General features: G+C 42.4%; 1 protein-coding gene across 2 annotated transcripts in view; it reads left to right on the top strand.

Moving 5' to 3' along the window:
• MAP3K21 (mitogen-activated protein kinase kinase kinase 21) overlaps positions 1–27,269 on the top strand; it is a 61,487-nt gene that overhangs the window by 7,138 nt on the left and 27,080 nt on the right. For both annotated transcript variants that reach the window (XM_042908569.1, XM_042908568.1), the window contains exons 2-4: positions 11,358–11,538; positions 17,377–17,525; positions 18,392–18,567. In XM_042908569.1, coding sequence (XP_042764503.1) covers positions 11,358–11,538; positions 17,377–17,525; positions 18,392–18,567 — 506 coding nt within the window. The remainder of the gene's footprint in view (positions 1–11,357; positions 11,539–17,376; positions 17,526–18,391; positions 18,568–27,269) is intronic.

Genomic DNA, 27,269 nt, shown 5'->3' with positions numbered 1-27,269 from the left:
CTCTCAAAAATGAATAAATGTTAAAAAAAAATTTTTTTTTAAATTCATCTCTCTTGGGGCGCCTGGGTGGCTTAGTCAGTTAAGCGTCCGACTTCAGCTCAGGTCATGATCTCCTGATCCGTGGGTTCGAGCCCCACATCAGGCTCTGTGCTGCAGCCTGGAGCCTGCTTCAGATTCTGTGTCTTCCTTCCTCTCTGCCCTTCTCCCACTTATGCTCTCTCAAAAATGAATAAATGTTAAAAAATTTTTAAATCATCTCTCTCAAATGCTGCTTCATCTCAAGTGCTTTAACTAAGCAATGGCCCTGGGGCATCTCAGTGGCTCAGTTGGTTAGGCGTCTGACTTCAGCTCAAGTCGTGATCTCAGAGTTCGTGAGTTTGAGCCCCACGTCGGGCTCTGTGCTGAAGCTCAGAGCCTAGAGCCTGCTTCAGATTCTGTGTCTCCCTGTCTCTCTGCCCCTCCCCCGCTGATTCTCTCCCTCTCTCTCTCTCTCTCTCTGTCAAAAATGAATAAACGTTAAAAAAAAACAAAACAAAAAAACCACCTAAGCAATGGCCGTAATAGGAACGATGGCTCACACTTATCTAATGCATCCAAAGCACTGGCACTGCCCAAACCTGATTCTCATTTATGCCTCACAGCAACCTTTTGACTGTCCCCATTTTACAGATGAAGAAACTGAAGCCAGGGTTTACTTGCCTTTGTCAAGGTCCCTTGTTGAATCCAGAGCCTCTGATCCCAGAACTTGAGCATTTATCTTCTCCATCTACTGCCTGGATGAACAGTTCTCAAATGTTTATCATCAGGACCCCAAAGAGCTGTTGTTTACGTGGGTTGTAGCTACTGATATTTACCAAGTTAGAAACCTGAAATGATACACTTAAAAATATTTAATAATAGGGGCGCTTGGGTGGCTCAGTCGGTTAGGTGTCCAACTCCGGCTCAGGTCATGATCTCATGGCTCGCGAGTTCGGGTCCCATGTTGGGCTCCGTGCTGACAGCTCGGAGCCTGCAGCCTGCTTTGGATTCTGTGTCTCCCTCTGCTTCTGCCTCTCCCTCTCCCCTGCTTGTGTTCTGTCTCTCTGTCTCTCAAAAATAAACATTAAATTTAAAAAAAATATTTAATAATAGAAGAATAGCAGACCCATTACATTTTAATAAAGCATTTTTAATGCGGGGGAGGGACCTCTTATTTTCCAAGACAAACTGAGAAAGGAGAGAGCGGCATTGTTTTACGCTTTGGAAGCCACTTTGTGGCTTCTGCAATCTCTTGCCACCGTGAGGATGCCCAGGGACCCCTGGGCCATACTTTGAGACCCTCTAGGCCAGACGATCGGTTCTGTTGGTAACGAATGGCACTCTGGAGCAGCTGTTCGTACGCCAAATGTGGTATCGGAAGCTCCTCGTGAGCTTTTAAAAAGTAAAATCCCTGGTCTCGTTTTTGGATATTCTGATTTAGTTGACTGTAGTCGGGAACAAGCAATGAATTTTCTTCTACCATTTTATTTCAAACATCTTGAAATACGCAATTGAAGGAACTTTAAGCGAGCATTTATACACTTTCCTGCTATTAATGTTTTACTAACTTGCTTTAACACAAATTTAACTCTGTCCATTCATTAATCAATCTGGGCTTTCGATGCAGCAATATGTTTTTTAAAAGGCTTCCGGATGATTTCAATGCAGCACCAAGTTCGGAAATTGTTCAAAGGGACAGATTTGTGGGTTCCTTCTTGGTGGTTTTCTGGGTTGATCTATAAATTCTTCCATGAATACACACTACATCTCAAATCCAGTTCACTGTCTGATGAAATTGGATGGTTGGTCATAGAGGACACCGGGTGAGAGTCTGGGTGGCTTCTTCTGGGCTTGTGTCTCTGGGGAAAGGAATATCTTTAAGCATTTGGCCTTTGACGTTGGGTGACAAATAGTGTCCCTGTGGTGTCGGAGGTCTGCACCCTGACTCCACAGCTCACCAACTGTGGGCTCACGGGCACTGACTTCCTGAATAGGGTGATGTGAGGATAAAGCGAGATAGTGTACTCCTGGGGTCGGCGCCCTTTTCCTGTGAAGCCCCAGACAGTAAATATTTAAGGTCTCTGTTGCAGTTGGTCAACTCTGCTGTTGTAGCTGAAAGCATCCACAGACAGTATGTAAACAAATGAGTGTGGCTGTGTTCCAATAAAACTTTATTTACAAAGTAGACATTGGGCTGTCTACATGGGCTGGACTTGGCCCATGGGGTGTAGTTTGCTGACTCCTGGCATGTGTCAAAGCGTTGAGGAAGTAAGCTGTAAGACACAGTCTAAGTGTAAGCTGGCGAGGAGACTCGTTTTTGTATGTTACTTAGAAATACTTTGAGTGCTTTAAATACTTCCCAAAGTTGTTGTGCGTGAACTCCTTGATGCCTAAAAGTTTTCTACAACCTTAACATCATTATTAGTCATTCTGCGGTGTAGAGTATCGTGTAGTCATGTATTTATTCATCTTGGTTGGGGGGAGGGTCTTTTTGATTTGGCTAATTTGCTTGATTGGGACGAGCCAGCAGCAGGAGGACACAGTCTGGAGCTTTGTTCTCTGTACAGGTGCTGCCATGTGCGTGCTGTGGCAGCTCTGCTTGCAACTTGGGTTGATAAGTTGAGGGTCAAGGAAGAGGCACGAAGAACTGTGTTGCTATTGTAACCGTTTCACCACCGGGTTTCATTCCTAGTCCAGTTCTCTAAGCTATTGGCCAAAGACCAAATCACGTGCCATCTGGGGGAGAGTCTTGACCGCACGTAGGAATGTTTGAGTTCTTCCTGGCGTAAGGTGATTTGAAGGAGCGCATTGGGTTTCTGCTTTTCTGCAAACGTTGAATCCAATAGTATGAGATATGTGACTTTCTGTTCACTAATATGTCAGTGTAGCATATGGTGGAAGAATTCCTCCCTCCGTTTGCTTTGTCACCTACTTTGTGAAAAGACCAAGGTGACACAAATACTGAGCTCGATTTTCACACGATGAAATGTAGGAAGTTTTCTCATTCAAACTGAGTATCGTATGTGTCCAGGAAAGGGGCTGTACGGTGGCTTTTGGATTGGGCGCCAGAGCAATGAGAAACTCTATTTTCGCTGACCACATCTGCATCTTCTTTATAGAAGTCCATCTTGTATTCAGTAAGCTAATGCACTCTTTTATGCAGCAGTTATTTATTGGTTGTGGACTCTATGCCAGGAACTTTCCGAGAGGCTCTTGGTGTTCAATAGTGAGCAAAGCAGGAACGCATTCCTCCACTCCTGGAACTTCCATTCCAGTAAAACAACGCAGATGTTAAATAATAAATCATAAAAGATGTAGCATGCTGGAGAGTTGATAAACCTCAGTTTGAAGAGGGTGAATCTGTTGAGGTGAGAGGTTGAAGTTTTAGGTTGGATGGGTAAGGAAGGCCTTCCAGAAAAGGTGGGTTATCGGGAAAACCTGAAAAAGTGAGGAAACGGGCCATCTGGAAAAGAATACTCTCACAGAGGGAACAGAGCCTGCAAAATCCCTAAAGCAGGAGGCCAGTGTGGCAGGAGAGGACTGGAGCAGAACAGTAGGTCGTGAGGGGGTGGAGACAGGGTCGTGTAGGTCTCCCAAGACCTTTGACTTTACTATGACCCTGGAGGGTTTCTAACTGAGAACTGGGATCTGACTCACCTTGTAACAGGACCTCACTGGCTGCAGCTTTGAGAACAGATCGAAGGGAAACCAGGGCAGAGGTAAATACTTGGGAGTCATCTGCATGGAAATGGTATTTAAAGCCCTGAGGTGGGCTGAAATTATCTGGGGAGTGAGTAGATAGAAGGACCACAGATCCAAGACCCTAGTCCTGGAGGTCTGCGGTAATTAGAGATCGGGGAGATGAGCAGGAACCAGAAAAAGGAGCGGCTGGCAAAGAAAGGGAGCCCCAGGGAGCGGGGGATGCGCCGGAGGTCAGCGAAGAACACGTTTCAGAGGAGGACGATCAACCGTGTCAAATGCTGCAGACGGATAGGAATTCAAATAACCGTCCTGTTGTAATTCTCTGTAGAACAGTCTTCCTTTCCTAACACTGTTCCAGGAGTGTGGAGGTTGACTTGGTTTTCTGCGGTAGCAGCTGACCTCACGTGAGAAAGCTTGTAACAGTTCATCTCCCTCACATTCATTTTCCCCCCTTACACTAGGTAGCCGTTCATTTAACAAATACCTACCGAGCATATAAAAATGCCAGTTGCTGTGTGTGCAGCATAAGTAAGTAAGTAAGTAAGTAAATAAATAAATAAATAAATAAGGTGAACCAGGTGTAAATCCTACTCTCCAGTCACTTATAATATCATCAGAGAGAGGAGAGGGACAAGTACGAGAAGACCTTAAGTGTAACGAGAGCGGCACTAGAAAGTAGAAACTTCTAGCTGAGGTCTTGCAGGAAGAACCCAAAGGCCGTTATTTACTGACTCCTGTGCGATCTGAGCAGGAGAGTGAGGGAGTTGTGCTTTTTTTTTTCTTTCTTTTTTTTTAGAGAAGGGAATTGGAGATTCCAAAAGGGTTATAGACTTGGAAGTGGTCTGCCAGTGGAAGGCAGTGCTGGTGCCCTGATGCTTATGCAAAAAGTGGGGTGCCTGCCCCGTGTGGTTTTTATGGAGGGGAGGAGGGGAGGGCATTCCGTACAGCAGGTGCTAGGGTGCTGTGCTGTGTTTTCCAGAGGTGGGCACCAGTGCCCAGAATTGTTAGGATGCGGGGTTCATTTTAGAGGGCACCAGAAGAACTGGAAAGGTCATTTCGGATGAGGTCCAGAGGGGGCTTGAAGGCCAGGGGGAGATTTTAGATTTGCCTCAGCAGATCTAGGAGTGGCCGAGTGGTGTGTGTGTTGGGGGACGCGACAAGGTGCCAGTGGGGGAATAGATGGAAAGAAATGTGTGCAGATGTGGTCCTACTTGGTAAGCTTAGAAAGTCATCACTTAATCCCTCATAGACGGTTGGTTTCGGACTTGAGATTCTCAGTCACCTTCCCTAGGCTGACAGAAACAACGTGTATTAATGCTATATTCTTTCACGCTTTGCTTTTGTCAACCTGTTCTCTTTCTTAGGACTTTTGTTTTGATTCTACATTTCTAGTTAAAGATTAATTGAGACTACCCCATTTGGCTCAAATGGAATTTGGACACAGCAATCCCATAAGTGGTGAGAGAACAGAATGGATACAGTGTAATTGCTTTTAAAAAAATATACATTATATGCGATAATTCCGAAAATAGCAATGTGAAACTTCAAAGGAGCCGGAAAAAATCAAGTGCCTCATGGTCGAATAAGTAGAGTAAGTACAAGGTTGTAAAGGCTGATTGTTCACGAACAGGGCTAACAAGGGTCAAAAATCTTCACTCAAGTCTCACAAAAGGGGGCTCAAACGCTCGTCGCTAGGTTACTAACAAGAATTTGCCATTTCTGGGGCCAAAATGTATTCGCCTGGTCCGTACATTCTTCTGGTGGCTGGCTGGTGTGCTCCAGACCCTTCCCGGGGCATGGCAGGAAGCAGAAGCTGGCCGCCGACCTTGAGGCCTTAGGCTGAAACCTGGCCAGGTGCCCGAGTCCACCTGTCGGGACACTGGCTATTTTTGGTTTCGGTCACTTTGCCCAAAAGATAAGGAATTTCAGGAATTCTGCTGCACACCTCTGAAACAGAATCCAGAACAATGGGCCTTTCATGGAAGTCTAAACGTTTGACATTCAGAATGTTATTTTAACTTGTTTTCTGTTCAGAGTGTGGAGGCACTTAGCTCCCGTGGAGACTTTGGACTGGAGGGCGGGTGGGGGGAGGTGCCCTCAAACCTTCACTACAGAGGCTGCTCAGGGCACATTCAGCCCTGACATTTACTTAGAACGCAATCAGTTTTAAATTCTTACTTTTTTTGACATTTTATTTAATTTTGAGAGAGAGAGACAGACAGAGCACAACTCGGGGAGGGGCAGAGAGAGAGGGAGACAGAGAATCCGAAGCAGGCTCCAGGCTCCGAGCTGTCAGCACAGAGCCCGACAAGGGGCTCGAACCCACGAACCACGAGATCATGACCTGAGTGGAAGTTGGAAGCTTAACTGACTGAGCCACCCAGTGGCCCCTAAATATTTTGTTTTTGGTTCTCACTGTTCTGTTTTCAGTTATTCTCAAGGGTTGCCAAGCCTTCCCTGGGGTCTGGGAAGGTACAATCATCTTTATGCCCGTTTTCATCAGTGCTCCCTTGTGCCTTCCAATGTGGATGTTTGTAAAAGTGAAGACGTGTGTGAAAATGTCTTAGAAGCCAATGTTTTATAGAACTGCAAGCCATTTTGATTATTAATTTGGGGTCTTTTTGGTGCTAAGAATAACCATTGTTTAAAAGTGAAATTAGTGGTATTAGAAGCAGAAAAATGAAATACTGCTGATAAAGTAACTGACTAACTTGGTTTTTGGTTTGTTTCTGTGGTTGAAGTATTTAGGGTTTTAAGGGATCCGATATTTATTTTTCTTGATATTCGTGGGGAATAAGGACTGAGAAGGAAATATACCCTAAGCTGATGTGGGAGGAAGGAAAATTAAAAAACCCATCTCTAAAGCAGTCTACAAAATGAAATTTCTGGTTGTTTTGCCCCCTTCTTACAACCGGTAGCTTTCTCAGTAGAAGCTTTTGCAGAAGACTGGGGAAGTAGCCCACAGACAGAACCTGAGATCTGGCCCTGTGTTGTAGGCGCGTGCTCTTGGATAACATTTCTAGACTGTACACTCGGGATAATGATTCCCACTCCCTAGAATAGTGTAGAGATGAACTGACTCTACATAGGAGAGGCTCTGTAAATGGTAGGCAATTGTCTTCGTATTTGCACTGGTGATAATTATCATTAATATCAGCTAGTCCATTGAGCATTCAATGTAGAGGGTACTTTGTTAGGTGACATTGGGGGATACAAGGGAAATCTATAAAATTCATTTCCTAGGATTAAGTAGCTTTGCACGTAAGTTAGGGCCATAAGTCTCAGGTGAAAAGATAATGGACAGAAGAACATGATATGTGGATAATGGATGATTGGAAAGATGAAATAGTCATTATCTTGTAGGATGCTCTAGAAGGTTTTCCTCCGGAAGCTGGACCTTGAGAATAGGTACAGTCTAGATGGACAGAAGGAATAAGAGGCTATTCCAAACAGAAGGGAGTCTCTCCCCCACCCTTCCATCCTTCACTATATAGTACAACATCGAATTTAAAAGTAGGGAAAATGGTAGAATTTTGGTCTTGCTGCTCACCGTCAGGTCATGATCTCATGATTCATGAGTTAGAGCCCCGCACCGGGCTCTCTGCTGTCAGCGCGGAGCCCACTTGGGATCCTCTGTTCCCCCCCCCCCCCCCGCCCCCCAGCCCCGCCCCGCCCCTCCCCCCTCACACCTGCGCGTGCGCGCTCTCTCTCTCTCTCTCTCTCTCTCTCTCCCCCCTCCTCTCTCTCAAAAATAAAAGCCCTTAAAAAAAAATAAATCTAGTGTTGGCTCTCTCCATTTGCATGAACTCTTTGACTTTTAGGACTGTTTAATTTTGTAAACATTTGATGATATGCAGATAAAATGCAAATCCACTGCAAAGTGAAATTTCAAGTCTTGAAAAAGAGTCGAGGTTCCCTGAAGTCCATGAAGGTGATTTTACTAAAAACATTTTCAAACCCATTGATAAAGGCTGTGTGTGTGTGTGTGTGTGTGTGTGTGTGTGTGTGTGTGTGTGATCTTTACAATATGTTCCAGTGGTCTTAGCATCTGACGTTCTCATCTCTTGCTTATTGCGACCTTATGGTGTACCTACTGCCCCCATTCCCATGACAGGCAAAGAAACAAAAGTGCAGAATCCAAAGCAAGCAGTCTGGTCCTAGAGTGTGCACGTTCTTCCTCGCTGCGCCAGACCGCCTCCACCGAGATCAGTTGATAATTAGCCACTGATAGGAAATCAGAAAGAAAAGAATGGTCACCTGAATGGAGAGAGATTTCTAAAGGATAAAGGAAGCTCTTGTGAAAAATTGATAAAAGCTGTCATCTGAGCTATGTGGTTAGTAGTCAGGAGTGTGTTTCCCTGGGTCAGACTGCTGGAGCTTTGCTGCTCCTTTAGCCACCTGACAGATTACCCAACACCTGTGTCTCAGCCTCCTTATCTATAAAGTACGGATAATAAATAGATTCTACCCATTGCACTGCGGGTGTGGATTTTATGATTAAAATACCTGTTGGGGCGCCTGGGTGGCGCAGTCGGTTAAGCGTCCGACTTCAGCCAGGTCACGATCTCGCGGTCTGTGAGTTCGAGCCCCGCGTCGGGCTCTGGGCTGATGGCTCGGAGCCTGGAGCCTGTTTCCAATTCTGTGTGTCTCCCTCTCTCTCTGCCCCTCCCCCGTTCATGCTCTGTCTCTCTCTGTCCCAAAAATAAATAAAAAAATGTTGAAAAAAAAAAAAAAAAAAAAATTAAAAAAAAAAAAAAATAAAATACCTGTAAATGAATCTGACGAATAGAAGGTACTTGGTAGACGTTCGTTGTTCTTGTAACTGTTTGGGAAAATGGTCCTCTTTATGATCATGTTCTACAAATCAAAAAAGAAGAATGTCTTATGCTGGTCTCCGGTGTTGTTTGGATAGTTGATTCTAAAAGACCTCCATACATACTTTATGGATAAAGGGATATCCCTTTATCCCTTTAAGAGTTAGCACATGGTTGCAACAATGTTACACAAATGTCCTTTTTAAAAAAAAAAAAAGATGAAATGGAATTATTTTCATTTTGGTTTTCAAGGTAAAACCTGAGTAACAATCCCCCCCCCCACCATGCCCTGTTTACTCTGAAATTTGATTACTGTTTAAATGGATTCGTTCTGTTGCTTTGTTGTTGTTTTTTTTTTTTAACACTAATTATCCTCTGATAAGGCCCATCTCTTGGGATTTTTGTGAGGCTTGAATGAAGTAATGGATGTGTGCAAGCTGTATGGGAAAACTCAGCACTTGTTAGGGACTCTCTTATTTGTTGTTACTTCTGTTAGGTGGGAAGGGCACCTGCAAAGGGCAACTATAACAATGTGCGTGTTTTGTTCATCTGTAAACGTGAAGCACCTGCCTTGAAGAAGACCAGACGCGGTGTAGATAACATGAGTATGAATGTGAATTCATTCACAGACAGAGCTCACAGACAGAGCGTGTCTGTCCCCCTCTTCCTCTTCTCCCTCCCAACTTTCTCTCTGTCTCTCACTCCCTCTCTTTTCTTTCACTCCCTAAGTCACACACTCACTCTCTCAGAGCTAGTAGTCTAAGTGGAGAAGTCAGAGGTGGAAACAAATATTTCTAGTACCCTGTGTTTTATAAGGGCCGTAATAGAAACACAAGGTTCGTGTGAGTAAGGGTGGGGGAGTAATTTTCTTTTGCTTAGAGGTATTTGGAAGGTTCCGCCAAGAGGACACTGTGGGGGCTGGATGAGGAGTGTAAGTGGAGGAAACACATACAGAGGAAGATGATGTCGTCTGAAAGGTAGGTTGCTGTGCAGAGGTGGAGCTCTGGTGGCCCACATGTTGGAGTGTGGACATTATCTCTGAGGCATCGGGAATCACGGGAGTTGGTTTTTGGTTTTTGCTTTTTGTGTAATGCAGGTTTACCACCCTGTAACTTACATACAGTAAAACTCACCCTCTGAAGGAGTTCAGTTTGCTGAGTTTTGACAAATGTGTGTAATCCTGTAACAACGACCACCCCCACCACCAAGATTGAGAATTGGCATGACCCCAAAAAGTTCTCTTGTGGAGCTTAGCAGTGAAGCCTATGCCATCAGCCTCCGCAGGCACGGATCTGATTTCTGTCCCTTTTCCAGAATACGAATGGAATCATAGTATGTCACCTTTCATGTCCAACTGCTTTCACTTGGTGTGACGGTTTTGAGATTCATCCACGTTGTTGCCTATATTGGGAGTTTGTGTGCAGAAGGTTTAAAAATAAAGGAATGCTATAACACTTTAGGAAGGTGAATCTGCTGGTAGATGCATTATCCTGGCCAGGTAGGACGATTGTAATTCTGTGGCAGGGGAATTGGAGAAGGTGGGGGGTGGAGGGGGTGCTTTGGAAAAAGACCAGTGGAGCTACAAGGCAGATTGCAGGTTTTTAAGGAATGAGATAAGTTAGCAAAAACAGTAGGTTTAAACTCTTCCCCTTGTAGCAGATGGGAAGGAGGAACCGGGTAAGCAGCTACATTAGTGTCGCGTGGAAAACCTCAGGAACGTTTCTGCATGGGTATAGGCAGAGGGAAATCAAGCAGGGGGAGAGAAGAAGCCCAGGTTCTTCAAAGGGCAGGGTGTGCGGGGTGCAGGTGGGGAGAGACTGAGCAGCATGTTTGTTTCAGCTACTGTTACAGGAGAGCTCAGGGGCCGACTCTGGCAGTGACCTCAGCTCCTGGAAGTTGCTCTGTACATTCTGTATGTTGACAGGAGGCTGAGGGCTAGGAAAAGCAGCATCTGCATAATATTTACCTCAAGCTTTTACTTTTTGCTCTATTTTGAGCTTCAGTAAAGCAACACAGTTCATCAAGTATCTTTAGGAGTTAAAAACCTGTAAGCATTTTGCAAATTTACTATAAGATAGTGTTTGCTAGTAACGATTTAGGGTGACAGTCCATCTGTTTGCTGTGTTTTTTAATACATTCAGTAGATGGGGCACCTGGGTGGCTCAGTCAGTTGAGCGTCCGACTTCGGCTTATGTCATGATCTCGCAGTCCGTGAGTTTGAAACCCGGCTCAGGCTCTGTGCTGACAGCTCGGAGCCTGGAGCCTGCTTCAAATTCTGTGTCTCCCTCTCTCTCTGCCATCCCCCCCCCCCCCCCCCGACTCATGCTGTGTGTCAAAAATAAATAAAAACATTAAAAAAATTTTTAAAACATTCAGTAGAGGCTCTGCCTTTAGATCAGGACCTACCTTCTAGGAAGAAAACAGTGTATTCTTTTCTTAAGGGGGGTGGTTGGGGGGGGGGCGGAACTCTCACAGACTTCTGATCCTGTGATACCTCAGTAAATGTTTCTTGCCCCTAGAAATCATTTACTTTCTCATAAAAGGAAACATTCATAAAGAGTGCTAAGCTGTGTTGTGCCTGTGGATTAAAAAAATAAACAACTTGTCACTGCAGGCACTAATGAGCCAGTAAAGGTTATGACATAGGTGATGGAAGTAAGGCAAGGTGGCAAAATACAAGCCCATTTCTCACTTATCTTCCGACTGCGGTGAAGGTTGTATCTTCAATACCAAAGAAACATTGGGATCAGAAAATTAGAAGAATGTGAAAATACTCCACCTTTGATTCTTTTGATTCTTTTTTTTTTTTTCTTTTTTTTTAAGTTTTGCTGCTCGAGAAGATAGAGCATGACAACATCTGCAATAAAACGTTGAAGATCACAGACTTCGGGTTAGCGAGAGAATGGCACAGGACTACCAAAATGAGCGCCGCGGGCACTTACGCTTGGATGGCCCCGGAAGTCATCAAGTCCTCCTTGTTTTCTAAGGGAAGTGACATCTGGAGGTGAGCACCAGGTCTTGCGCGATCGCAGACGTCTGCAGAAACTGGTTGGTATGCTTCCTTTAAATGAGTCCCAAAGTATTCGGCACCTGAGCATAACAGAGAACACAGGCCTTTTTTGAAGATTTCATGGTTTGGGTCAAGATGTACAACAGAACAGGTAACTTGAGGTTTTTTATCGTCATGACTTCATAACTTGGTAGGAGAACCTTCTCGTTAAATCCGAGGTTTGATTAAAACTGATTATAACTTGAACTAATAGTAATGCCTAGATTTTGTAAGGCTCGTCAGTAAAGAATAGTATATTGTTACTTTTTTTTTAAGTAAAATTTTGATTTCTCATGATTTACAGACAAGAGTAGCATGGAAGGAGTTTGAGAAAATAATCGAGATCTGCTCCTTCATTTTATAGATTGCATCATCTAAAGATTAAAGCTTCAGTTTGAGGATGGAGGGCTGGACCAGATAGGATCCCAGGTTAGTTAGATTCTCCATTCAGCTATGTCTGATTGGGGCATGAAGACATTATCAGTAATAGAACAACAAAGAAAAATCAGTATGTTTAATAGCTACGATGCCCAAGAGCTAACTTGCCTTTATTTAAAGGGCATCTTCTGTAGCTAGCATTAAAATTCTAGATTTTTTACTGTTTTGTAGCGGTTGTTTTAGATATAATTTGCATGTCACACAGTCTGCCCATTTAAACTGTACAGTTCAGTGGCTTTTAGTATATTAATAGAATTGTATATCCATCACCACAGTCAATTTTGAGAACATTTTCATAATCCGAAAAAGAAATCCTACGCAGCGCAACCATCACTCCCCACACCCATCCCTCCCAGCCCCAGGCAACTGCTATTCTACGTTTTGTAGCTTCAGATTTGCATATTCTGGGTATTTCCTATAGGTGCAGTCATACAACCCGTGGTCCTTTGTGACTGGCTTTTTTGGTTAGCCTCATGTTTTCAAGGTTCAAGTTGGAGAATGAGTCAGGATATCCTTCTTTATTGCCAAGTAATGTTCCATTGGGCGGATTGCCACATTTCATTTGTCCGTTAATCAGTTGATGGGCTTGAGTTGTTTCCGCTCTTTGGCGATTCCAAATAAGGCTGCTATAAACATTTGAGTTGTTTCCGCTCTTTGGCGATTCTGAATAAGGCTGCTATGAACATTCATGGACAAGTTGTTGTGAGGACATAGGTTTTCAATTCTCTTGGGTCTGTACCTAGGCAGGAAGCCGCTGCACCATGTGGTAATTCCGTGTGTGGTCATCATTCGAGGAGCTCCCAGACCACTTCCCAAACCACCTATTTGCACCCACGATCAGTGTATCCGGCTCTCGACAGCCCCACATCCTCACCAACACTTGTTGCGCTCGGACTTTTTGACTCCAGCCATCCTTGTAGTTTGCAAAGTGACTAAAACTCCAGTTTTTTTACACAAGAAAAAACTCAGGCCGAGAGAAGGGTCACTTGCTAAGAGTTTGTATCTGTTTGGTAGCAAGACCGCGAGTAGAACTCAGATCCGACTTCCAAATTGGGGATCAACAAGAGTTGTTTTCCCCCTGTCATCACTGGATGCTGCAGAAATTCCTCTCTCTGATTCACACATCCGTTAGTGGCAGAGCGTCTGTTGGTAGAAGTTCCAAGAAAATTTCTTTCAAGCTTATCCTCTGCATTTTCAGTATGACCTAACTGTTCTACTTATGGCCTTTCAGAAATTTATCAACTGCATTGGGGTTCCAGAGTGTCTTAGGACCGTTTTTGGAAAACACAAGTGTTTGAGTCTCATCCCTTACTTAAGAAATTAGACTCTCTGCTGGTGGAGTCTGAGCAGACGTTTCCCTACAAAACATTAAATGTGCTTTTCTTGATTGACCCACGGTAGTTTTTTGGCCATACGATAATACCAAAATACTTCAGGGAAACAGGTGATTCTTGTGGGAGATTGTACTTCAAGACTCTAGAAACTGATACATACACCAAGGACCAATTTTATATTCAAAGTAACATTACTTAAGACTATAACCCTTCCATTTTGTGTGCTTCTTTTACAAACTGTGTGATTACAAGCTGTATAAATGCTGGACTATCTGTATAAATGCTTTATAGCAACTTTTCACCTATTGTAAACAGAGAAGAATCAAGAGATAAGCAAAAGAAAAGGAAAAAAATCTAAAGCTAGCCAAAATAGGGCTCCTTGAGCCCATATACTTCTTGGACACATCTTCTCTCAAAATCTGCTTATATCTAACTCTGTTTTACATGTTCAATGATCTGATTTTCAATAAAAGCAGCTAGCTAGAAGGGGGAGAGGGATGCTAAGCTGGTAAAAGTTGGCAGCTGAAAACAAAGTAGGTGATAGGAAGAAAAACATGAAGTGCTACGGAAAGGACTAGAAACTGCTGACCTCTAGAGCCACCTAGTTGTGGAACCAAACATCCCCACACACCTGCAGAACGCATTAATACATCAAGCATACTCTGAGTCCTTGGATGTCAGGATGCTGAGGGGTGGGAAGGCCCCCTCTCTGAATTTCGCATTCCTTTGCCTTAGAATCTCCTTTTATAATATTCCCGTAAAAATAATTTCATTCAGGGGTGCCTGGGTGGCTCTGTCGGTTAGGCGTCCGACTTCGGCTCAGGTCATGATCTCATGGTCCGGTCCATGAGTTTGAGCCCCACATCCGGCTCTGTGCTGACGGCCCGGAGCCTGGAGCCTGCTTCAGACTCTGTGTCTCCCTCTCTCTCTGCACCTCCCCCACTCGTACTTTGTCTCTCTCTCTCTCTGTCTCTCAAAAATAAATAAATACTAAAAAAAAATTTTAAAAATGATTTCATTCAAGAGACATGACTTAACTCTGTGCAGTAGACTAGCATTCTAGCATATTGATGTGTACGTTAACTAGTGAGTGGATTGATCATCTCTCGCTGTCCTTCCCCCTTACTGGCTATTACACCGGAAAGTAACTTAGACAGACGTTGTCATTGAATTTTCACAATATCTTCTGCGATCACTGCACTTCCACAGAATAGGTAACCAAGACACTGAGATGTTAAGAAATCTCCTCAAGGTTGTAAAGCTGGTAAGTAGTAGTATACTCACATCCCAGGCCTGGGAGCCAGACTCCTGCTACCATCACTCTGGCTCATCAAGCCATTGAACTCTCAGGAGACAGCCTTATTTATACTGTCTCCTACCCATTTGCAGCGGACAGAAGCATATGCATTACATTCTAAAGATAGTCCCATTGAAATAGTTCCATTTCTTGACATCAATTCTTAACATAAGCCCTCTGCTCTCCAGAAAAAGGACCTGTCTTGAATTACTCCTTTGCGGAAACTCCCAAGAAGCAAAGTTATATTGTTGTTCTTGTTTGTTTTAGTTTTCTTATGTGCTAATGAGAATAGCAAGACGTGGCTTTGAATTTAGACAGTTTCCAGTTATTTTAAGGTTTTTGTTTTTGTCTCCTGCTCTGACTTGATTTTTGTTGATTGGTCTATAAATTAAACTTACTTCTTGGAATTAAAGTATCTCTGCTAATACACCATAATGTAGATAATTTTTAAGGCACCAAACAGGTCATTACCTTTGGAAAATACTGGTTTCCACTTAATTGCTAATAGTTATGGCATTATATAATTTACAAGTACTGCATTATATATTCCCCTTTTTTCAATATAAAACAGTATATATATACAGTATGTATATGTAAAACAGTATATATATACAGTATGTATATGTAAAACAGTATATATATATATATACACAATATATAAAACAGCTTTGGGATGGCAGAACAGATATCACTATTATTTTATAGATCAGCTAATTCACAATCAGCTGTTAAGGGCTTTGTGAGTGGAGACACAGCTAGTAAGCAGTGATACTCCCGAAACTCAGACTCCAGTCTGCTGAGTCAGGATCCAATTGTCTTTCACGGGTGCCCTGTTCCTCGGCCTCAGGGAGCCCTGGACTCAGGGGCCTCGGGACTCAAACATCTTTACTTAGAGCTGGTAGAACGTCAGCTGGAGGATGCCCAAGGCCCCATTGATTGGGCACATTCCGCCATGGCTACGTTCTTATTCTGAACGTTTTCGGTATAGTGTCTAGAGTCCAATAGACACTAACAGAGAAGTGTGTAAATGAGAGGTTATTGTATCCGGGATGATCTGAGCCTGGAGTCCAGAGAGTTTCCAGCTTTTTGCAGACCACGCCTTCATGAAGGGCTTGTTCTATTATATTTGTGATGCTCTGAGTCCCCCGCATCTCTTTAGATCAGAAAATAATCTAATGAGACTCAGAAAGCAAGTCCAAAGCCAAAGTTAAATGCTTTTTTGGTGCTGTTCTGAGCTGTGTGGTCTTTTCTTTAGGCATGTTTTTCTACCTTCTGTCTGCTGTCTTTAAAACTATGTCTACACATTATATATAAGCAACAAACATAAGAAATGAGAATCAAGTTACCACTCTAAATTTCAAATGGTTTTTTTAAAACGTAAAGGTAATGATTTTTTCAAAGATTAGAAAAGTAAATAGGACCGTACTTGTTATGTCAGTAGAATTAAAAAAAAAACAAAAAAACATGACCATCCCTTACCTGCCTGTGTGTTTCGATTTAAAATCAAATGGGATGTCTGGAGTGGCTGATATTTCATGTATTAACAAAAGCTAATTTGTACTTCATGTTTTGCAGACTATAAAGGGAAACTAAGGTACTAATGGATACAGAGTTACAAAAAAGAGATGTTTTGTCCCACTAGTGGGCACAGGGAGGCCCATGCTGATTTTTTTTTTGGTTTTTTTGTCCATTACTTTTAAGCAATATGGTAGAAATATTAGGAACACAAGTCTTAAGATATAAAGAGAGAGGCAGAAAGATGAACAATTTCAAAACAACCATTTAAAAATAGTCAACATGGTTCTATCTAAGTCCTATGGTGCATAACATGAGATTTCTGTGGGGCTAATGTCTTCAGTGACCTGACAATCCTCAAGAGGTTTAATCCCGGTGTGGAAAAATGAGATAGAAGGAGAAACGTCAAAACACCACATCAAAGTGTGGCCTGGTTCTGGATCCGTTTAGTTCAGTTATGTACTGCTTCTATGCTTCCTATTCATTATATAGTTTTAATTCCTGTAATTAATGCATAACTGATTTCTGGGAAGGTGTGTACTTGTGTGTGTTTAAACGGGGTTCAGTGGAAGACCCCACCTCGCACCTTGGAATACGTGCCACTAAAGGGTCTGTTGGAAGAGAAGGGTCTTTTTTTTTTTTTTTAGAGAGAGAGTGCATGAGGGAGGGTGGGGGCAGAGAGAGAGGGAGAGAGAGAATCTCAAGCAGGATCCATAGCCAGCGTGGAGCTCCACATGGGGCTCGAACCCACAAACCATGAGATCATGACCTGAACCAAAATCAAGAGTCTGACACTAGGGGTACCTGGGTGGCTCAGTCCGTTAAGCATCCGAGTCTCGATTTTCACTCAGGTCATAAACTCACAGTTCGTGGGTTCGAGCCCCACATTGAGCTGTGTGCTGACAGTGCAGAGCCTGCTTGGGATTCTCTCTCTCTCTCTCTCTGTCTCTCTCTCTCAAAATAAATAACAACTTAAATAAAATGGGAGATCAGTTTTTAATAAATAAATAAATAAATAAATAAATAAATAAATAAATAAATAAATAAGGGAGTCTAACGCTCTACTGACTGAGCCACCCAGACGTCCCAGAAGGGAAGATTTTTAGTCGGGGCTGAATGAGGGCTCACATGCATTTATCCCACCCCTTGTGTTTGGAAGAAAAAGACACCCTTTGACCCATTTAACTCCATGGCAATTTTGCTTTCCAGCTATGGAGTCCTGCTGTGGGAGCTGCTCACGGGAGAAGTCCCCTACCGTGGCATCGATGGGCTTGCCGTGGCTTACGGAGTAGCCGTCAATAAGCTCACTTTGCCCATTCCTTCCACCTGCCCTGAGCCGTTTGCCAAGCTCATGAAAGGTATCTGTGCCCCCCCCCCCCCCCCCCCCCCCCCGTTTCGGTGGGTCTGTGGAGGCAAGGGGAACCGCTCAGGAGAACATCTGTGTATTTTGTATCCAAAAGGGTACTTTTGGATACTTTGGGTACAGCAGTAATTCTAATTTTCAGATGCTTTTAAGCAACTGTACCATTTTATGAATCCGAAACCTTGTCTTCAATCTGAGACATCAGGTAAAGCATTGATGGATTAAGTCACTTTTTAAAAAACAATCCGGTTTTATCAGTGACTCATTTATGTACAAAATCCAACCGAATGGTAATAAAGTTTTCACCAAGTACAGCACTAAAGTTCAAAGACAGAATTTAGTTGGCTCCATTCTGCTATTTTAAATTCCACCTAATGATCAAAAATGTTTTACGATCTTAACCGGCATGGTTTTGCCATGACCTTATCTATTTGATGTTTAGCTTTTAAAAATTAACTGACTCCTTTTGTAGGCAGCTAGTTACCTTCCTTCATTACGAGGCCATTTCTTAGAACCTCTCATGTGATTATAACATTTTGGAGATTTCGGGTTTCTTGGGCCAAGTTCTAGAACTCCGTACCTGTAAATCACCGGCCGGGCAGCTTAGGCCCCTGATACACACAGTTCATGATGAAGCATGGAGCACACACATCCAGTATTCATGTCGTATAAGAGAAACCACAAGAGCCTTACCTAACAGCGAATATTGTATACGTGCCACTGGCCTGGATGCTGTGTAAAATAAAATTTTCAAAATCGTCATCAGTTGATTTTTCAGATCTTCAGTAGACACTATCAGCATGGGCTGAAAATCTGGGCTGTGCTAAGAAATGGAATTAATGTGGTTCTTGTTTATTTTAGAGTGCTGGCAACAAGACCCTCACATTCGTCCATCATTTCCCTTAATCCTTGAACAACTGACTGCTATTGAAAAGGCAGTTATGACTGACCTGCCTCAGGAATCTTTTCATTCCATGCAAGATGACTGGAAGCTAGAAATTCAGCAAATGTTTGATGAACTGAGAACAAAGGAAAAGGTGAGAGAGATATAGTCATTGCAGAAGATACCCACATTTGCGAGGATTATGGAAAACATGAGTCAAGAACACGGTTAGCACTATTGCAAAAGATTTTCAGACATGAATAGTTACTGACTCTTACCTTCCAGCTAAAACGAAGCAAAACAGAAGTGTCCTCAAAATGTATCTTTGGAAAAGAAACAATCTTTTGTTAGGGAAATTTTCAAAAGTAAAAAAAAAAAAAAAAAAAAAAAAATTAGAAGAAGAGAGAACAGCATACTGAGTCCTTGGTATAAATTAACCAGCTTTAGTAATTGTCAGTTTTTTGTCATTTTGTACATCTCTTAGTCCCATTATCATCTTTCTTTTAAAAAAAAAATGGAATACTTTAAATCCTCAATTCATGTCCTTTTACCCTTAAATCTTAAAACAGGCATCTCTAACTGGTAAGAATTTTAGAAATAACTTTCTTGCCATTATTATCTCAAAAAGTAACAGTAATTCCTTGATGTCATGTAATACTCTATAAATGTCACAGTTTGTCACAAAGGTGTCTTTTTAAAGTTTTTGACTGTATCTTTTAAAGCCTTTCTTATGCTAGACACCCCCCCATACACACACACACACACACACACACCCTTTTATCTCCAAAGCAGTGCTTTGCTGGAGAAACTGGGAAAGTATAATTTTTGAACCTTTTAGTATGATGAGTTAAGTTCCGGTTGGTTTGTTTATTTTAAGAAGCACTAAATAAACATCTATGTGAAACATACCTGAGGCTGCATTTATGCCACCACATACACAGTGAACTAGGAGAAGTAAAGGTATACCCAATTGGAAGGCAGACTGGTTGGGAAGTGAATGCAATTAGCATGGTCTCCTTTGGTGACACAGTGACTTCACGGCCCCTAAGAACCCCAACTTTACAGCACGGTTCTGTGCTATAGGTTCAGCACTAATTTTTTGAAGACCCTTTTGTAGTACTTGAGCATTTTGATGAATCAAGCCTTATTCTGCCCGTCCAAAGTGTATAATTATCCGAGAGGTTAAGTTCTGTTTGTATGTGCAAGAAATGTCTGGGCTAAAGTACAACATCGCAAGTTTTTGATAACCTTTACAAAGCCATGCAGTTGTCCAGGAAGGAATTTTTATACCTCATACATTTGTGATTCTAAAATAGTAGAATTCTTTTTTAAGAGGGCAGTAATGCTTTACTAAATAAAGAGCCCACTTGCTGATTCAAATTTATAACATTAAAACAAGGCCGAGAATCATTCCCTCATGCTAGAGTAACTTGGACTGAGGCAGAGAGGCTCTGTATTACATGTCTAGACTTTTATATTGACTGTAATACTAAAGGTCTATGGTCAACCCAAGTGCAAAGAGGGAATAACAAGCTGTGGTTTGAATATATGTGCATAAACATTTCTTTTTTTTTTTTAACGTTTATTTATTTTTGAGACAGAGAGAGACAGAGCATGAACGGGGCAGGGTCAGAGAGAGAGGGAAACACAGAATCTGAAACAGGCTCCAGGCTCTGAGCTGTCAGCACAGAGCCCAACGCGGGGCTCGAACTCACGGACCGCGAGATCATGACCTGAGCCGAAGTCAGACGCTTAACCGACTGAGCCACCCAGGCGCCCCATGCATAAACATTTCTTGACCTGGTTTTTATAATACTGTGCGTGACACCAAGACGTCGCATGCCCAGATTCTGTCTTTGAGAAGCTTAGGTCTACTGTTGTCTTACTGAATTGGGAATCACTCCCAGGCATGTCACAGGGTCTCCCCAACGTGTAAATTGTTTTCTAAAAAATACATACAACTTAAAACCGTGTCCATGGGGAAACTGTTGTGAGTTTCAAGGTTATGTTCTGTTTTGTGTTTTCCCAGCAAACATGTACTGACTATGTACTGTGTGCTGGGAGCAGTATTAGAGTCCTGGGATACAAAGATAATTACGATAGTCTCTTTTCTTGAGGTCCTTAGAATGGCAGGCTAGGGGTCTGGGATCTTGTGGACAAGTTTTTCAAAGGGGCTAGACGTGGATCTTGGCACCATTTCCAGCCAAACACCGAAGTCAGAACCCACCCCTCACCCCCACCCAATCTTCCTTCATTCTGCTTGCTTCTTTCTGTGACGGACAGATTACTGTTTTCATTGGTACCCGGCCTCCAAGGGCTTTGAAGATGTTTCTGGTGGTCTCCTGTGTGACAGAGACCATCAGTGGGAATCCCTCCCCTAATCCCTGTTGTCCTCGCTTTACCACCTGCGTCACTGCGACAGCATCCCACCTGGTTGCCCTGTGTCCAGTCTTGCTCCCCCAATTGGTCCCCTCACCTCCAGTGGCCCTTCTACAATGCAAATCTGAGCATCCTTCTTCAGTGGCCAATTTCTTTCTCTTATTAATTTCCTTTGTCCTTCCATATGTAGCCTCACTGTGTCCCAACCATCCTGAATTCCATTCGGTTCCTCTGATGCCACCACATTCTTGACCTTCGGGCTCCAGATACATGCTCTTGTGGGTCCAGAATACTGTCCCCTCCTTAGCTTCTCGCCCCACCTCACAGTTGCTGGCTCCTTGGCTGTGAGTCCTTTGTAGCTCCCTCCCCTCACCCAGATGCACCAGATAAGCTGTGTGTCACAGCATCCCACACTCAGCTGGCGCTGAGTCTGACTTCAGTATTAGCTTGCGTACTTATTCTTGGTTTGCCATTTCTGCTAGATAATATATTAGTCAGCTACACTATCTTATTCTTGGTCGTTTTCATCCACGGCATTGAACAGAGTACTCAGCACATGGTAGATAGTGAATAAATACGTTACATTAACCTACGCAAAGTTTCTTAATATCCTGAATGTATTCTAACCTGAAATGTATTCTAGTAGGTGAGTGATACTAGCGATTATCATTACCTCCATTATTACTCAAGGGAAACAGGGAATTTAGATGTATGTATTGGAAATCTATTCTGAATCTTATGCCATCGAAGAGGTTTACAACTCAGCTGTTTAACTTCTACTTATATATTCTTGAGGGACGCCCACATGTGTGCCCGGGGAAGTTTTGGTTGTTCACTGAAGTGTGGTTTGTGATAGTGAAAACCTGGGATTGGCCTCAGTATCCATAACAGGGAACAGATGCCCAAACTGCTGTGTATTGATCCAGTATATTCAGTATTGATTCGGACTGGAAATCTTCAAACCAGTCGAAATGAATGAATTCTAGCTACATGTTGCAACGAGGATAAATCTCAAATGTAAAATTGAGTGGAAAAAGTGAGTTGCAGAAGGATAGTTACGCTAGATACCATTTATGGAAATTGGTAAAACACATAAACCAGTGCCATTCAGATGTACCGAAAGTCTGAAGGTCTGGATGAGGGAGGGTTACGGGGCAACCAAGGAACCGCAGACAAGAAGAGGGAGAGGAGAGAGTTTAGAGCGTGTGCTGCATATGAGACTTTAGCAGATCTGAAACGGATGAGGTAAAACCTTAGCATCTGTTAAATATTGACAGTGAGTGTGTGGGTATTTGCTGTTCTCTCTGATTGTAGTGTATTTTAAATATTTCCTAATTTTAAGTGATTAAAATAAAGGTTAGAGAGAAATATGTAAACTGCTGAAGTCACTTATTTTTTTCCTTAAGTCATTTTTTTTTTCAAGTAGTAGACTTAGGTAATTCAGCCCCTTCTTAGATTTTTCAGTATTTTGTAAGGTGGAAAATACAAAACCGGCAGATGCAGCCTTAGACAGTGGGTTTGACTGTTGGCATCAGGTTTTAAAGAGCCTCCCAAGGAAGATGGCCTGGAAGGCAGAAGGAGGACCTGGAAATCAAGTCTGGACAAAGAACAGAAGGGGTGCAGAAGGGAATGGTAATTGCAGGGGCTACCCTGGAATACTGGAAGAACTCAGAGGGTTCATGTTGCAGAGTTTGGAAGTAGGGCCTCTTGGGTCAAAGCTCCAGGGATTAAAATGTGGTCTGGTGGGGCGCCTGGGTGGCTCAGTTGGTTGAGTGACCAACTTCGGCTCAGGTCATGATCTCGCAGTTTGTGAGTTCAAGCCCTGCATCAGGCTCTGTGCTGACAGCTCAGAGCCTGGAGTCTGCTTTGGATTCTGTATCTCCCCTTCTCTCTGCCCCTCCCCTGCTCATGCTCTGTGTGTGTGTTTCTCTCTCTCTCAATAATAAATAAATGTTAAAAAGAATTTTTTTAAATAATAAAATGTGGTCTGGAGAAACAGGAACCCTCTTGCGCTGTTGGTGAGAATGCAAACTGGTGCAGCTGCTCTGGAAAACAGTGTGGAGGTTCCTCAAAAAATTAAAAATAGATCTACCCTATGACCCAGCAATAGCACTACTAGGAATTTACCCAAGGGATACAGGAGTGCTAATGTATAGGGGCACTTACTTGTACCCCAATGTTTATAGCAGTACCTTCAACAATAGACAAATTATGGAAAGAGCCCAAATGTCCATCAACTGACGAATGGATAAAGAAGATGTGGTTTATATATACAATGGAATACTACTTGGCAATGAGAAAATTGAAAATTTGGAAGAATGAAATCTGGCCATTTGCAGCAGTGTGGATGGAGCTGGAGGGTATTATGCTAAGTGAAATAAGTCAGGCAGAGCAAGACAGATACTACATGTTTTCACTCATATGTGGATCTTGAGAAACTTAACAGAGGACCATGGGGGAGGGGAAGGGGAAAAATGACAGAGAGGGAGAGAGGCAAACCATAAGAGACTCTTAAATACTGAGAACAAACTGAGGGTTGATGGGGGGTGGGGGAGAGGGGAAAGTGGGTGATGGGCACTGAAGAGGGCACCTGTTGGGATAAGCACTGGGTTTTACAAGGAAACCAATTTGACAATAAATTATATTTAATATAAGCAAATGTGGTCTGGGAATCAACAACTTTCTGACGCTTCGAGCAGACGGTGGCTCAGTAGACTGCATTCAGCTTCCTTCCCTCGAGGGAGCCACACAGATGAAAGGGGATATCGAAATGGGATTCTAAAAACAACGATAGACCCCTTCCCCCTCCCTTTTTTTAATACAAGTTTTTAGCAGAGTGCCAAAATCCATAGCAGTCTAGCGAAGCGGTTACGACTGGAGCCAGACAGCTGGCTGGACCCGGGGCTCTTCCCTCCCTGCTCACCTCCTCCCCCTTAAAGGTCACAGTCACGCTGCCGGCTCCCTGGGGTGGTGTGGGGCTTAACCCGGTGGTGTGTGCACAGGGCTCAGAGCAGTGCCCATTACTTGGCAAGTGCCAAAGAAAGCGGTGGCTTTGATTGGAACCAGAGCAGCTTCTAACAGCCGCTGCCAATCCCTGGCCCAGTCGTTCGGGAAACTGGGCTCCTCTGAGCAGGAAAATGCTTGAAAGTGACCGGCCAGATTAGCTTTTAAATCTTGTGTTTCATCGAAGGATTACTTTCCGCGATATTATTAATAGTTTCTTGGAAACTTTAATACATTTTCGTTCACTTAACATGGTAGAGAAAAATACTCATTTTTTTTGTTTTGTTTTGTTTTCACACTTCCCCAAATTGTTTTCAGGAATTCTAAGATTAGACGTTTAATAGCAAAAATTAAAAAAAAAAAAAAGATTTTGGGGAATGGGAGTGAACTTAGAGGAAAAATAAAAGAAGTCACAGGATTTAAAATTTAGAGGTGATGTTATTAATAACGATGATTTTTATCTAATTTACTTATTTTAAATTATTGATAATTATTCATGACACTGCCAGATAGAAGGATATCCAGTGAATTAATTCTTTTTTTTTTTTTTTTAATTTTTTGTTTTTTAACGTTTATTTATTTTTGAGACAGAGAGAGACAGAGCATGAACGGGGGAGGGTCAGAGAGAGAGGGAGACACAGAATCGGAAGCAGGCTCCAGGCTCCGAGCCATCAGCCCAGAGCCCGACGCGGGGCTCGAACTCACGGACCATGAGATCGTGACCTGAGCTGAAGTCGGAGGCTCAACCGACTGAGCCACCCAGGCGCCCCTCCAGTGAATTAATTCTTACTTTACATTGTATAAAAGTCAAAAAGCATCCTTCAAGAATGCGTGTCTTCCCTTTCTCCATGTGGGGGTTTACAGTAGTTTCTTTATTATTCTTTGGAATCATTTTTGAGCTGTCCTCTCATGGCGTCCTTGCTTTCTCTTTCTATGTGATATCTGTGCAGTGCTCCTTGAAATACCACATTTATGGTATCTTACGAGCCTTTGACTCAAAATTGAAGAGAATCTATAATGCTTTTTGGGGGTTTTTTGTTCTTGGATTTTGCTCAAAGATTTCTTCTACTTGTGTCTTTCTCGACAGAGTCGAGAGCAGGGTGTACGTGCACTATCTCCCTTTCTCGTTCACTGATTGCTTAAGGTAGGAGGCGTCAGACTTGGAATTAATGGTCAGTAACTTGGCTGTGCTCTGCGTTACTCAGTAAACTGTAGCCTCCACGGATATCGGTTCCTCCCTAAATTCCTGGCTGCTTATCTTTGTGTGTCTGTCTTTGTGCACTGGGTCCATGCACCTGTTTTTGAACCACTATTGGAAGACATGCCGCCATTAATGATTAACATCTGCCAGGAATCTGGATTTGCCATTACTAGACTGGCCTGTGCCAAGCAATTAAACAAATATTACTGCTTAGAAATCTCAGCAACCAAAAGAATTTTTGTGTATGCTTCATAATTTCAAAGTATTCGAAGGGGTTCTAATACTCCAGCCTTTTTTTTTCTTTTACTTTTGAATGTTTTAAAATGCATTCAGAAAGAAGAGTACTTTGGCTGTTTTCTCTTTGATCTTATTTTTTTTCTCTTAAGTCTCGGGCAAGTGTTTGTTTGTTTTTAACTTATAAAGCCATGGCCAGGGGATCCACATTTTCGCCCGGGACCCGGAATTAAAAATCGTTTCTTCTTCGATTATTGTAGTAGTAACACACAAAAAGCCTAATTGAATTTGCTGGCCTTATCTGTACCTTATGCCATTTCATTCCATAATAGCTAATTGGATTGATATCAACACCACTGAAAAGTAATATCTTAACAAAAGGGCAGACAGTAATGAGTTAGACATTGAAAGTTGACTAGAAAGTATCTTTTGTCCCCAAATACACGATGGTAAGGTCTTCAGTTTGGACAAACTGGTTGGAAAAAGCCATCAGTTATATAACAGATTTCAGAATTTTTTCTAATATGTAGCATTTTCTTCGTTTTCTTTTCCTTTCATGTAGTATATAGTAATTTACATCCAGCATAATGTAACGAAGAAATACTGATCTGCTTATAAATAAGAATCAGCTGGTACATATTAGCAGAAGTGACTTGAATATCAACCGGTGTTAAGTAAATCTTTTGCAATTTTGTGAGCTTTGTTTAGAAAAAGCAAATTTTAAGAATGTTTCAAAGGTGAATTTCAGCCCACTTTGCAAATTAACAATAAATTCAGAATTTGTTTGATCTGAATAAATAATTTTTGTTGTTTTTTTTAGAACTCCTCAGTCTCTTCTTGATATTATTATTTACGGAATGAGGGTCTTCTGTTTTTCCTCTGTGATAATTGTACTGACAGCCTCCATGTATTCATTGAGCCCTTCTATAACAAGTCCAAGGGATTAGCAGACTTGAGTTGACATTTTAATCCCATGCCTCAGCTCTGGTTTCTTCCATGAGCCTCTATTTTAGAGTGTTTTTTTGTTTTGTTTTGTTTTTTTCTGTATCAGTATTCTTGACATGGGCTGTATCAAGTGTGGCTGCTTATATAAAGTGTGATATGTTTGCCCAGTCCTCGGAGCTCTCACAGCTCCTAGCTCAAAGCTGCATCTGAGATGGCATCTATAGTTTCTAACAAAGCTTCTGGTGTTGGGACAGTCTAAGATTAAATTTTCTGGAGCAGTGTAAATGAAAGTTTGCAAATGCCTTGATTTCAGTATGACTGCTTGATTTAGTAGCAGGGTAATCAAGAAGAGAAAGAAGTTCAGCACTAAAAGGAACATTTATGTCTCTGGTAAAGAAGAGAGCATTTTAGGGGCGCCTGGGTGGCTCAGTCGGTAGGCAGCCGACTTCGGCTCTGGCCGTGATCTCATCGCTCGTGAGTTCGAGCCCCGCGTCGGACTCTGTGCTGACCGCTCAGAGCCTGGAGCCTGCTTCCGATTCTCTGTCTCCCTCTCTCTCTGCTCCTCTCCCGCTCACACTCTGTCTCTCTCTCAAAAATAAGTAAACATTAAAAAAAAAAAGACACAACATTTTATAGAAATGAAATAAGAGTGGAAGTGTGATTTTAAAACTTGGTAGAGTTCTTGGTTTTACTGTTGAGTACTTTTTTCCTAATAGGAACAGTCAATCTTTGAACAACGCAGGTTTAAACTATGTGGGTCCACTTATATGTGGCTTTTTTCAATAAATACAGTACAGGACTGTAAATATATCTTCTCTCCATTATTATTAAACATTTTCTTTTCTATAGCTTCGTTTATTGTAAGAATACACTCTGTAATACATGTAACATACAAAATACGTGTTAATTGACTATGTGGTTGGTAAGACTTCTCAGCAACAGTAGGCTATTATTAGTGGTTATGTTTTGAAGGCTCAAAAGTTATATATGGATTTTCCATGGCAAGGTGGGGGTGGGGAGGGTCAATGCTCCCAACTCAGTGTTCTTCAAGGATTAACTGTATTCTTTAATTCATGGGCTTTCTATGAAGCTAA

Source organism: Panthera leo, chromosome D2, assembly GCF_018350215.1.
Source record: "Panthera leo isolate Ple1 chromosome D2, P.leo_Ple1_pat1.1, whole genome shotgun sequence".
Classification (NCBI taxonomy): domain Eukaryota; kingdom Metazoa; phylum Chordata; class Mammalia; order Carnivora; family Felidae; genus Panthera; species Panthera leo.
This window is presented reverse-complemented; position numbering and strand designations above follow the sequence as displayed.